Genomic DNA, 14,315 nt, shown 5'->3' with positions numbered 1-14,315 from the left:
GAGAGTGCCTTTTTTGTGACACTCAGGCCCAAGGATCCCGGGCTTAATAAGTTGTGGTTTGATGGACCAGGTTTTGATTCATCGCAGCTAACAGACTGTTTAAGAATCAAGTAATGCACAAGGCATGCTTCCTACAATATATGTAAACTAACAAGCAAGGATATTTGTATTGAAAGACATATCAAAACAGCAAGGTAAATGCAGAGAATAGAATAACCAAAAAAGCACAAAATAACATTATAAGGATCCTTAAATCAATGAGACATATTTCATTGAAATTTTCTTTGTTATGGTTACAGTACGCTCACTAAGACGTGATACAAGGTTCAAGCAAGCTCAAAAATTACAGTCTTAAATGGCTATTCCAACCTTCAAGACTTGCAAAGTTTGATTCTTTTTGAATCCGAGTATGTGCAATAGTGGCTTTTACAGGATACCGGGAAGCAATGTTACTAACTTTCCCTTAGTTTTCTCTTCTTTTACAGAATTTTTATCAATAGTTTTTCACTTCTCCAATCTCTGCCCTTCTTCGTAACCTCTCCCTCCTTTTATAGTGATATTCTGGAATCTCAGGGGAACCATTGGTTTCCCTGTTTTGTCTTCTGGTGAACAGGGCATGTACCGTGCCCATCACTCAGCAGGTTCTATTTCCTGTTTTTCACTCTTCCCTTTTCTTCAGCTTTGATTCCTTTGAAAGTCTATGGCTGGTTACCTATTTCGAGATGTGCTGAGGTTATGCCTTTCTCGATCTCACCGTTTGGCAGTTCTCCCTTTTTGCCTTTTTTCCCAGCCGGCGAAATCCCATTCTGCCGATTTGAAAGTCATCCGTTGCCATTCCCTTTTTCGTACTACTCCATTCTGGTTCCTCGAGGCACTTCCCACTTGCGCCATGAGAGGTCGCTGGATATTTCCTCTTTTCTTGCTGGGTTGTTTGGCGCTTGTGGCTTTTACTCTGTTTCTTATTTTTCTTTTTGTCCTTTTCTTTCGAACTGTCTTAATCTTCCTTTGACCGTGCTTATGCGCCTGGGAGGATCCGCGCCTCTTGGTGGTCGCTGAGGATCCTGGTTTCTCTTCCTTCTTGATGCTTCTTTCTTCTTTGGGCTTCAAGCCTCTTGGACCTGCGATTTCTTCTCTTTCGTGGTCCCCTTGCACCTGCTTCCTTGGGCTTGGCTTATTTTCTTTTGGGCTTGGCCCACTTCTTTGGGTTTGGCTCACTTCTTTGGGTTTGGGCACTGTGATCTTTTTTTAGACCTCAACACACATATAACACCAATTTGTAATTCTTACCTTTCTCTTCCTTAAGTTGTCAATTGTCAAAATTTTAACCAAAGTTGCAGTCAATACAAAGAAGGCTACACTCGGAGGGGCTTTTGATCTCGATATGATTTTCCAAGGGAAAGAATGATCACTGGTGATTGTAGTGGCACCCAGAAGTCGGTAATAAGTACCAACCTTGAAGCCCTTTTTCTTGTCTAGTTCCCAGATGAAGCTTACTTAGAAAGCTTGAGGCTTTGGAGTTGAAGTTCAACCTATATTATATAACTATGTTCTTTTGATAAATTTTCATCCATTAAAATTTTTTTTTTAAAGAATAACCTCCATTAGGGGAAACCTAGTGATGTAATTATGACATAAACTGATAATCATAGGGTCAAAAGAGGAACTTAAAGGGGCTACAAATCAGTAAACGAAGCAAAGAGATTAACTTCAAGGTGATCAAGGATCTCCCTCATAACTTGGATAAGAACAATTGAATTTAAACTTTCATATAAAAATGGTATGACTATTTTCTTAAGATTTGATTTTTTTTTTTTGGGGGGGGGGGGGGGGGGGGGGGGGGGATGTGGTTCTTAAGAGTCTAGTTACTTAATGAGAGAGCATTGCAACTACAAGTCCCCCCTTTTTTCATTTTTGGAGGTACATATGGATGAAGAAAGTGTTACAGGACCAAATCCAATAACTAAGAAATAAAAATAAAAAGCAAGCTGATTTTTTACCCAGATAGCAAGGTCAAGGCCTTTCAACTAAGACTACACACACTATAGAGTTCAAATAAATCAAACAAAAGATGGCTGCATCATCTAAAGGCCAGTAAATTGGTAGACCATATGTATGATAGACAATTTTACATTTATAATTAGAATCATTCCACTGTTTCTGTTCTGCATGCAAGAGTGTGAGTTGGGGGGGGGGGGTTGGGAGGGGTGTGTGTGGTTGTGTGGGTGTTTGAGTTTGTGAGTGTGTGTGTGTTTGACAAGTATGTTTGTGTTTTCTGCATCAAGAAAACGTGAAAAGTCAATCTAATATAAAAGCCAAGAAAAAAGTAAGAATGACCTATAGGAAACAGTACTGAAATATTGAAATGCAACAATCAACTAAAGGTACAATATTATGCTTCCACTAAGATAGTGAATATATATATATATATATATATATATATATATTTGATAAGTACTGACCTGATGCTCGGGGGTTCTAGCCCCCGCAATCACCTAGCAAAAAAAAAAAAAAAAAAGAGATAGTGAAAAAAATACCAGAGTGAATATTGTATGACTCCTGCTGCTGAGTAAATTAAAATTTGTGGAACCCACATGTCAAACAATTTAAATCATATCAAACATCATGGAAAGAATTTCAAATGGTAACAACAAAGAGATACAGAGTGGGACAACAATCAAAATTGACAAGACAGGAAATCTTAAAATTTCAGCTTCGTAAACAACTGTAACATAATCATAAGATATAAAACTATTTTTTTTCTTTCGGCATGTTTAATAATATAACCTGTCACAAATTTATTTTGGCAATGGAAGCATTCTATAGCATGAGTTCACATGTGACAATAAAATATTCATTCATTTTTTTGCTACTATAAAATATTCTTTCATAATAGATCATAAATAAATTAGGGTCCAGTTAATGGGTACCCTTAGGGCATCTATTAATAGACCATTTTAGGAAAGTTTTGTTACCACTTTCATGGGAAATATAAAAGACTATCAAAAAAATCAATTACTTTTTTTCTTTTCTCATAAAAAGTTTATAAAAATATTTTCTAAACCAATGCACTTAGAGCATCCGTAAACTTTTCCCAACAAATTATATAGCTCTACTTTTATATATATATATATATATATATATATATATTATCCAGATCTAATTTTAAAGACCCTATTTCTTTTGACTCTATTGTATTATTAAAAGATAATAATAAATAAAATTACATTTGTACCTTCTCCAGCCACTATAAGGGAAAGTGTGTGAGCAGGTGATAATACAACTTCTTTTATTCCTTCAACAAAGGTACCCTAAAACCATCAAACAAATAATAATAACACCAGCTTTTAACATTTAGGACACAGTTTTAGACAAAATAGCTAGCCATATAAACAATCCTAAACAATGATTCTGAATTTCACCAGGAATCCAGCATACAAGAGTTAGAAAGAAGAGCATGTGTTGTGTCTTTAATTGCGCAATGAAATTGCCAAGCAAAGCTAATACTGTAGTCCCTCTGATGGTCAAACAGTTGCTATGCTTGGCAGCAAGGTGAGTTGATATAAGAGAATCAGAGAAGAATTGTTTCTTATGCAGATAACAAAATTAAAAAAATCTGAATAGTAATATAGGTTAATAAATTTCTAGCTGAAAAATCTGTCTTCTTTGTGTTGAGTTCCCAAGTAAAATGCTCAAGTAATTATTTTAGAACCCTGGAAATCTATAACTTTCCTGTTGACCAGAGGCAGCCTTAGCTCCAATTAGAAATTACACCTAGCATGATTTCCATTTCAATACATTCAATTCCATAATATTCACATGACTAATTTATTGCAGAACTAACGCAATAAGCATGTACAGGTGGCCAAATACATATTAGCAACTTCTCAAGAAGAAAATGACCATTAGCACCCAACTGATCCTAACGCCCAAAGCTGAGGTCATCTTAACTAACAGAATTACCACAGAATCAGAGAAACCTGTCTTCTTTAATTTGTAACTTTTCCCTTCTTTCTTTTAATTGTATTTCATTATTCTACAATTCACTGAATTAAGAACAGCAGAATCATGCTCTGCTTAAGATCCTGTTAAGAGCATAATGTACTTAGACCTTAGTGTGTAATGCACGTACAAGGACTATATGTCTTTTTTTTTTCTTTTTTTGGGATAAATAACAGAATTGTATTAATCAAAAGTCCAGATACATCAGGGTGTACATGGATAAATGTACATCAAACACATAAATTACAAAGATCAAACATTTCTAAAAATATTAGAACAAGGAAAAAGATTAAAGGAATAACTTCACTCCAGTAAGGTGTGAAGAAGAAGATATTTAAATTCTGAAATAGACCGTTCCTTCCCTTCAAAACATCTTGAGTTCCATTCTTGCCAAATACACCATAGGACACAATGTGGGACAGCCCTCCATAAATCAATTCTCCGATGCCCACTGAAGGAACCTTGCCAACTCGAAAATAAATCAAAGACACCATGCGGCATAACCCATAGAAGACCAAATAGAGTCCACACCATAGACCATAGTTCATGAGCAATAGGACAATAAGAAGAAGATGATTCACCGATTCCCCACTTTTTTACACATATAGCACCAATCTACAATTGCAACACCCTTATACCATAAATTCTCAATAGTCAAAATCTTACCTAATGTGGCAATCCAAGAGAAGAAAGCAACCCTAGGAGGGACCTTTGAATGCCACATAGGTCTCCAAGGGAAAGAAATGTCAGGAGTAGAGGAAAGGGAGATATAGTACTCACTCACTTTAAAGACTAGAGTACTTCAAACAGATCATATGAACATTTGAGCAGCTGGTGGTTTTTTCCCCATTTGTTTTAGGTGCGTGTGAAAGTCCAAAAAGGCCATGGCGGTCTGTTCTACATCAGGAAACTTCTCAAGTCCTAATTAGATCATTTTAACTCTTTTTTTTATTGAAAGGGGAAAAATTGTCTTGAGTAGATATAGATAGAAACATCACAGGAGGAAGAATTTGATTTAAGGCACCGATTGAAAAAATGGTAATGTGGTGCTTCCACTTGTTCTCACCCTACTTACAACTCCGTCATAAATATCCTAAATCGCCTCAGAATAATTTAGATTGAACTCCTTTCTTTTTTATAACTCACCATATAACCTTTCTAGGTATTTATTATACTCTTTCTCTAGGTTAATAAAATCATATGGAGATTTATGGGCTTCTCTATATTTACCATGAGTCATTTATGTTAGAAAAGAGCTTTCATGGTAGGCTGCACTTAGACGTGGCAAAACGGGCGGGTCGGGTCGGGTCGGGTCGGGTCAATCGGGTTTGCGGGTTAAACGGGTCATTTTTAAAACGGGTCAATCGGGTTGCGGGTCAAACGGGTTGCGGGTTGAGTCGGGTCGAGTTGACCCGTATTTTTCAAACAATTTTTTTTTTTTTTTTTTTTGGAAATAGATGCAATCTGTCAATTGTTTATGAGTTCCTTAATTGTGATTAGATTCTCACTAGTGATATTGTTACCAATTACCACTAAACACTTGAATTAATACCCAAATTTGGTGCAACTCCTGTTCTAGCTTTCTAGAAACTAATCTTGGTATAATCTTTAATCTATTTAAAGTAGGAAGAGAAAATAAAGGTGGCAAGTAAAAAATAACAAACTATAATGGAGTACATAACATATTAAGTAAAAAAGAATAAGTAAATATTTTATAAAAATTACACCTCAATCTAAATCTACTCAACATTGGTAAACGTGGCAAAACGTGCGGGTCGGGTTCGGGTTCGGGTTCGGGTCGGGTCAATCGGGTCGCGGGTCAATCGGGTCGCGGGTCAAAACGGGTCACGGGTCAAAACGGGTCATTTTTAAACGGGTCAATCGGGTTACGGGTCAAACGGGTTGCAGGTCAAACGGGTCGGGTCAAAACGGGTCTGACCCGTTTTGCCATGTCTAGCTGCACTAGCATAAACTAAATTGATTCTTCAGTATTGTCGTTTACCATCTTCAATCACACCCTCCCGAAGTAAATGACTCATAAGCTTAATTCAACAGTTTATTGAATAGTTTTGAACCTCCTTATGAATTAAAGTTATATTCCCCCATTCACTAGGCATTTTGTTAATAGTGAAGATCTTATAGAAAAGATTTCCTCGTTCGCTCCAATTTCTTGTATGGCTTTCATTAAAAACATTATCAAAACAACTCTTCTATCTCTCTTGATCTCCATTTCCTTTAATAACACTCTTTGATCTTCATCTTTAATGCACTTGATTAAATTCAATTCTCTCATTTTCCTTTCCCTTAGATTATTGGATGCAAACCAGTTCAGTGGTTTAACACCAAAAGAAAAACAAAGAAAGGATGGCTATGACAAGGGACAACCATACAAGTGTTTATCAATGTACACCTACCACAAGTCCCTGGCAAGTGTTAAGGCGTCCATGTTGCAACATAAAAGAGTAACATATTTTGGTAAACGATGTTTTGTCCCATACTGCTTTATAGCAGTACCTAAAGCTGAAGATGGAAAATACCATGTGGTTTCCATCTCTATTTTACGATGACAGATGAATTTTATTAAGTATTTTTTTGCTACATTAGTTAAGCAATAGAAGCAATCAAAAAATGATAATAACCACTTTTACTTAGTGGGTGTTATCAACAAAGAGACAACATCAAGAAAATGGATTAGAATATGGCCAACTACCTCATCATCATCTCTAATTCTTAAATTCTGCCCACCTGAAATAAAAGAAACCTTAAAGGATAGTGAAGTCACTGGAAAAATAAAAACAGAATCCAAGCTAAAGTATATCAAACATATGCATCTTAGAAAAGTGTAATTCAGGCTGGGTTTTATGAATAACAAGGACATTTTAATCTAGAAAAAAAAAAAAAAACCAGAATGTCAAGAATCTCACCTCGTTATGGATCTTCAAGTACGACACCCGAAGAAGAACTCTCGGTTTGGAGTCTAGGGCATATATACATGTCAGAATCTTTAGTTTCTGTAATCAGAAAATGTATAGATGGAAGTTACAGAGAGGCTATATCCCCTTCATAGTATCTTTTGGATAATGCTAAACGCATCCTTCACAGCCAGTGTTATAATTCCAGGTGACCTCTGATCACCCTGCAAGTGGTATATATACTATACTAGCATACAAATAAAATTTGTAAATCGAAACTCATTTCTTCATTTTTTTTTTTTTTCTTATTAATATATTCTACCACAATACAGTGAATACATGTTAATGCGCAACATACACAAATTAAAAATTTTTAACAAAAGGATGGGAAACGTGATCAAGAAAAGCATGTTGTTCACAATTTCTAAATGCGCATGCAACATGGACATGCAGAAGTATGGAGTTTGGAATGTATTTGGATTTTTTTTTTTTGAATAAGTAAGAAAGATGTATATAGAAAAAGCTACCTTATGCAAAATGAGCACAAAGCAGTCCAAAAAATTACAAGGGAGAGAGAGAGAAATAAAAAAAAAAATAAAAAAGAAGAAGAAGAATTCAATTACAAACAGGGGGAGAGCTAAGGAACAAGGGGAGGAAATCACTAGATGAGAGTCCCCAAGCCCGAGTTCATATAAAAACTAACCTTTGTACATGACAGCCTTGAAAGAAAGTAGAACTTCTTAGTAAATGGTATTAAAAATTTATGATGGCTAACAGGCTAAGAATCATGAGGCATGAAATTAGCTATCATTCTTTAGATACGCACATAGAGGTACTAAACACACTTAAATCCAAGGCCTAAAAGCAACATGAGTTCATTATCTAGGAGTATGTGTCTTACATTATGTGGAAGGTGAGGTTGTGGGTTTAAGACCTATAGAGTATGCGTATTACCAGTCAAACATATAACTTGACTGCTTGAGAGCAAGAATTATTACTCCAGAAAACATATACAAATTCAATACTTTAGGTTGGCCTTGATTTGGTATAACTAATGGCAAAATAAAACTTGTAATACCCTGACATGAAGGTGCCCCAACCTCAATGATGCTAGAATTTCGTATTGTATCTACTTATCTTTTCAGACATGTTATCTCATTTTCTGAAAGAAACTAAACTGTCCTGTTCTGTACACGCTATGCATATGTTATGTTTGGAAGCAACGAGTTGATAGCCAACACGTCAATGTGGGTTGCCAATGTGGAAGAGAACAAAAAAGGGTAATGGCCATAAGGAATTACTTTTCTTTTCTTTTTCTTTTTTTCTTTTCCAAAAGAAAATTCGAATTTTGTTGTTTAGCCAAGTTATGTGTACGAGTGTCATTGGAAGTATCAAGGCATAGCCATAAGTAGAAAAATTGAGAGAATGAAGGGAAACTTCTCAAGTCCTAGTTAGATCATTTTAACTCTATGTTGATTGAAAGGGGAAAAATTGTATTGACTAAGATACAGAAAGAAACATTACAAGAGGAAGACTTTGATTTAAGGCACCCATTTAAAGAATGGAAACATGAATGATAAGAACGTTGTAAAATGGCTTTTGAATATTCTGTACATGATGTGAACTTTGGCCAAGTGCATGCAAAAAATTTTGCCAAGAGTTTTAACCTTGAATAATTCTTATAATCGGCCAATTAAAATAATTCTTTCTGTTATCCAGCGCCAGCGGAGGAAGAAGATAACATAAAATAGAAAGCACACTTAATAACGCATCATTACTAAATGCTCTATAGTCATGACACATAAATGCACTGTGCATTAAGTAAGATGAGATAAGGCATGTTTCTTTGAGTAGTTGGTAAGGACGTGTTGCTTTTAGGGTCACTCTCAGAAATTTTCTTTTTTGATAAGTCACGCACTCACGCAGCAAATTTCAGGCCCTATACAGCCTCCATTGGTAAGGCCATGCTTCAAATGATCATAAACGGTTCAATTATAAACTAAAAGCAACCCCCTTCACCTATAAATAGCTGCATAGCAAATTAAATTAGGATCTCTCCTTCAGTCATTCAGTATTTTGAGGGGCTAAGAGAATGTACCAGATGTTGAATCATACTCTCAAGGAGAAAAAGTCCACGGAATCATTATTCCATCTCTTGGAGTGCCTTATGACTGAAACCTCTACTAATAAAGTCTTTCAGAACTGCCTACCATTCTCATTGAGCTACTTCATTCTCTGCATCATTACTCCTTATCATGCCCCTTCCCAAAACCCATGATCTTCCCCAGAAAATCTTGAGCACTTAGAATTCAATTGGGCATCTTTTCTTTCCATCCCTAACTATTTTCTGGTCAGTATAATCCTCCTATTTTATGGGTTTCCATAGCGTCTATCCTATCAACAAAATATTGGAATGGGTTAACCTTCTTCCATTCAAAATTTCCCTTGTTCAGGGCCTTGTGTGCAGGTCGGTGCTTAGTATGAATTTGTAATTAAGAAAGATGAAAATGAAATACCTCAGGGATGCAGGGAGATCACATTGAATGGAAGTGACCAGTAGGAATAGTTCCCTCACCAACACATTAATGAAATCTTAAAGGAACAAAATAACTCAAAGCTAAAGTTTATACCTTTCAAAATTTCAATACATCAGCCAAAGGAAAAGACAATATCATTCAGAGAGCAACATCTAGAGCATCAGCAAGAGATCTATCATCATAATATATAAGGCCTCCAATTATTTTTAAAATCTTGTTAAAAAACCTCATATGACAAAGAAATAAGAGATGATAACAACTTTGGTTTGTCAGGAAACCAGTTCAAGCTGGGCATGCAAGTATATAGCAAATCCATATTCCCTTGTATTTGAAAGTGTACATATCCGCTGCATTGCAAAGGGGAAAAATCCCTGATCCATGGGGTACGATCAGTTTGCTGACTTCTCGAAACATCAGTATGTCATTATAAGATGATGAATCAAAAGCCAATCTCTCAGATTTATTCAGAACCAACTCAGCAATAAATTTCAAGAATGGAGTTGTGACCTATACTATGGTTTTCTGTCAAAAATTACTTTGAACAAAAAAAGGAGAGTTCAATTTCTTCTAATTTAAGGGGCACTTGATGAGATGACTAGGTCAGATCATAGGAAGTAGATTGCATTGAAGTCACCATTAGACGAACTATGTCATGAATTTATGGAAAACTGACAAACACAACAGTATAGTACAAGTCTAGTTATTTAGTTCAAACACAATCAGAACAAGGAAATGCCTTAAGCAGATATCCACAACTTCCAACAGATTTTGCCTCCAAAACAGGCATAAAATATCTAAGAAAGCACAAAATGGGTGCTATCAATCATTCAAACCTTTCATAAGAATAAAAAACACACAAATTACATATCATCATATTTAGGTACTTGGTAGCAGCCACACAAAATTAAATACAATATAAAGCACACAAGTGCAATTTTCAAAAATAAAATACAATATAAAGCATATTTTGTTTTTAGGTCGCATCATTTGGAGGTTTCGGTTCATTACTTGGAGGTTTCTTCTTGAAGGGCCACGGAGTAAAGTTCTTGAATGCATCCTCGACAAGTTCCAGAGTAGTATCTCTTGTGTCGGGCAAAAGAAGGTGAACTAATAGCAGAGCAACTAGAGTACCCACAGAATTTACTCCATCAAAGCCACCTGATCGCAGGGCTTCCTTAAGGTTCAGAAAATTCAATCCAGCTGCCAATGTCAGTGTCCAATAGATTGAAAGGGAAAATCCCATTCCAAATTGTCTTCTCCTTGGAGTATATACTTCTCCTACTACTATCCACGGGAAATTTCCCACGGATGGGGCATACACCGCCATGAAAACGAGTGTAGTTATAAGCCCTATCAAGTTGGGAGCCGATGAATGACAAATGTACCAGAGAATGCAATTACACACTAGAATGATGATTAGGCAGCAGAGCATGACCTTTCTTCTTCCCACTCGATCAACAATTAAAAAACCCGCTAAGAAAGTGACACCATTGATGATACCTGGAATTAGGTTTACCGCCATTAAAGTGACTTGAGCTCCCAAATGCGCTTTCTGAAGGAAATTTGGAAAGATATATATCACGGAGTCAAACCCGGATACCTTGCTCGCAAGGAAGCAAACGACGCAACAGATGCAACCTCTGATAAAAACCAAGTCTTTTAAACAACCTCTTCTCTTACATTTCTGAGCATGATACTTTTTCATTTGTTCAACTACCACTACTACTTCTTCTTCGCTAAGAATTGATCGAAGATTTTCTTCAGCCTTCTCCAAATTCCCCTGCACAGCAAATGAAGGGTAACTGAACTTTTTGTTAGGTATAAAATACCCTCGTTAACTAGGGCTAATTTCATGTCAACCGACATTAATAAATAATAAATTTATTTATAATTAAAGTTATAAATATCAAATAACAAATTTTACTCTCAAATTAAAAAAAGAGGATTGATAAAATTTAGAATTTTTTTTTTTATCTTTAAAAAGGAAATTACCTTGTTATTTAAAGTTTTTTTTTTATTTGTTTGAAATATAAAAATATGTATTTCTAAATTATAATAGATGTAAATTATTAAATTTTATCCAAACAAATTATTATATGCACTAAGGAATAACTATTACATTAGAGCATTTCAAACATATCTATATTCACTTTTTAAAATATCTTACATCAAATTATCTCAATTTTTTTCAATAAAAAACATTATGTAAAGATAGTTTTTTGTGTTTTTCCGTGTTAAGTAGCATAAAAAAAATTAAAGAAAAATTATATTTTGTCAACATAAAAAGTATGATTTATTTTTAGAAATTGGTTTACTAAATACATGAAGTTATGAGATTGATTTCTACTCATTTATGGTTGCTACCAAATATAAGAAAAAATGAAGTAGTTTTATAAAAAATATTTTTTTAAATGAATAATTTTTTAGAAAACATTATACAATTATCCACTTTTTTTTTTTTTTGGATAAGATCATCCACATTCATGTTAAAACAAAACTACCATACAAATGCTTACCTTAGAGTACCACAAATACCTTGGTGATTCCTTAAGCAGCATCATAGATAAAGTTTGAGCAAGTGCTAAAGCCGCGCCAAAACCAAAAACCAATCTCCTCCAAGAATCATTGTCCTAAATTAAGGAATAATATAAACCTTTTAAAATCGACAACACATTGTGATATAAATTAAAATCTTATCTAATCTAATACTATAAAACAACCACAACAACATTAAATTATAAAGACGTACATTGAGACCTGCGATAAATGTACCCAGGTTCATCATCGCTCCAAAGGCTGTCAATAAAGAGCCTCTTATACTATTGGGCCCGATATCGTTGATGTAAATGATTGTGTAAAAAGTTGAGGCTCCAAAACCCAATCCAGTCAAAACCCGACCAACAAGTAAAATTGGAATGTTTCCAGCACACGCGTGAAAAATGAAACCCACACAAAACAATGCACTCGAACTAATCAGGCCTCTTTTTGGGCCAACATGATCGAATCCGAAGGTCGCCATTAGCGTTCCAATGATGGCGGCAGATGGGGCAGATCCCTGTATTAGAATTTCAGTGCTAGAGTTTTTTGAGTGGGTAGTGCTAGAGTTTGATTTCAATTTCATGTCTTCACTCATTATAATAAGTGAAGTGGAAAAACACCCTGAAAAAATGTACAAAATTCACATATATAGAAAAAAAAAAAAAAAGAGGAATTTACAATCAGTCCATTAACTCAAAAAATAAAAAAGAAGTTCACAAGAATAAATATTGTACTTGCCTGCATCGAGGCCTTGGAAAAAACCGCTAAATGCAGGAGTGAGAACAAGAAATATCAAGAGGGGTCTGGACCACAATGTAAGGAGCAACTCCATGCGGAACAATTAGATTTGAAATATCAAGAGATGTAATTTTTTTTTTTTTTTTGAGAAGAAGATGCATTCAATTTAAAAGGAACTTTCAAACAGATTAATTAGATTTGCATATTTAGCATTTAGGTAAAAAAAAACATTGTTAAAGATTAATGGCCTATGAAGAACTGGTAATATAAAAAAACGCTAGTTCAATAAGATAATAACTAAGTAACTAACCCAAAAAACGGAAAAGAATATAAGATTTTTATTTTTCTAATTGCACCTATCTATATTCTATAGGCATTAATGTAATTAGGAATATGAACCTATTACTAGACTTTTTTTGTTTTTTAATTATTGCTAAAACAACTAAATTTGAGCAAGCTAAGTTGATGACTTGATGTTCATGCAACTCACCTCGCCAAGACTAGTATGATATTAGAAGCTAGAAAATTATGATGCTAAATTTTATTTAATTCCTAAAACATTACACATGCAATTTCAATATTTTTTTACTAATCCAACAAAGAGAAAGGATTACTAATGAAACAATTTAATTCGCAGCAAATTTACCAACTAATGTCATAGGAAATTGTAGTAATCCAAAGCTATATATGCATAGACACATCCACTCATAACTATTTATTCTAGTTATATAATCCTTTGAAGTATAGTAGTATTGTTATTAGTTTCTTTTTCTTTTTCTTTTTTTTGTTGTTGGTGAATTGTTTATTATGGGGGATCAACCCCTGCGCTAACAGTTACTGGATGAACCGGGTACCACTAGGCTACAAAGCCCGGTGGTTAATATTGTTATTAGTTGATTACCATGATAATATTTTATAATAATTGGCATACATGTTTAATATAGAGCAGAAACAGCAATTGGTATTAGAACTAATATTTGGTGGAAAATAATTAAATTTGTATTTTGATTAATTTGATTACCTGCAACAGTGGAGTAGATTAGACATGAGGATGATAAACCAATTATAAATAATTTAAAACCATAAGTTAACGCAAGGAATTGGCCAATTGAATTTGTCACTTAAAATAAGGGCAACTTAAATATGCCTTTATAACACTCAAGAGAAATAATAAAAAAAAAAAAAAAATGCATTTAATGACATTTAAAAAAGAAAACATAAAAAATGTTTTATTGACTACACGTACTCATGTAATTGTGTTTAACTTCAAAATACAATTCTAGCTAGATGAATTTTAATTTGAGTTAACTCATAATAACAAATTGATCTACTGATAATTACAAAGTTATAGTATTGTTGGTGTTGAAAGTTGAATGGGCTTACCCTCATCAGACAAACTTTTTATATGCAATTCAACAATATTTTTCAACTAATAAAAAGTTTCTATGATTGGGAATGGAAGTTTGTATGTAATATCTTGACACAATATTTAATACATTTGTAGATAATTGAACTCCTTATAATTTATAACAGTCAAATTCATCTTATGAAATTTGAGAGAACTTATAGAACAAATTTTGAGGGGAAAAAA

At 34.3% G+C, this 14,315-nt stretch overlaps 1 protein-coding gene across 1 annotated transcript; it reads right to left on the bottom strand.

Moving 5' to 3' along the window:
• Window positions 1–10,421: 10,421 nt before the first annotated feature.
• On the bottom strand, window positions 10,422–12,467 carry LOC126691200 (uncharacterized). The gene is made up of 4 exons (XM_050386260.1): window positions 12,198–12,467; window positions 11,965–12,078; window positions 11,129–11,228; window positions 10,422–10,648 (listed from the first exon to the last, which is right to left on the bottom strand). The coding sequence occupies exons 1-4, from the start codon at window positions 12,465–12,467 to the stop codon at window positions 10,422–10,424; spliced, it is 711 nt and encodes a 236-aa protein (XP_050242217.1).
• Window positions 12,468–14,315: the final 1,848 nt, after the last annotated feature.

This window comes from Quercus robur, chromosome 7, assembly GCF_932294415.1.
Source record: "Quercus robur chromosome 7, dhQueRobu3.1, whole genome shotgun sequence".
NCBI classification, from domain to species: Eukaryota; Viridiplantae; Streptophyta; class Magnoliopsida; order Fagales; family Fagaceae; genus Quercus; species Quercus robur.
The sequence above is the reverse complement of the archived record's forward strand: the minus strand, read 5'-3'. Positions and strand labels throughout refer to the sequence as shown.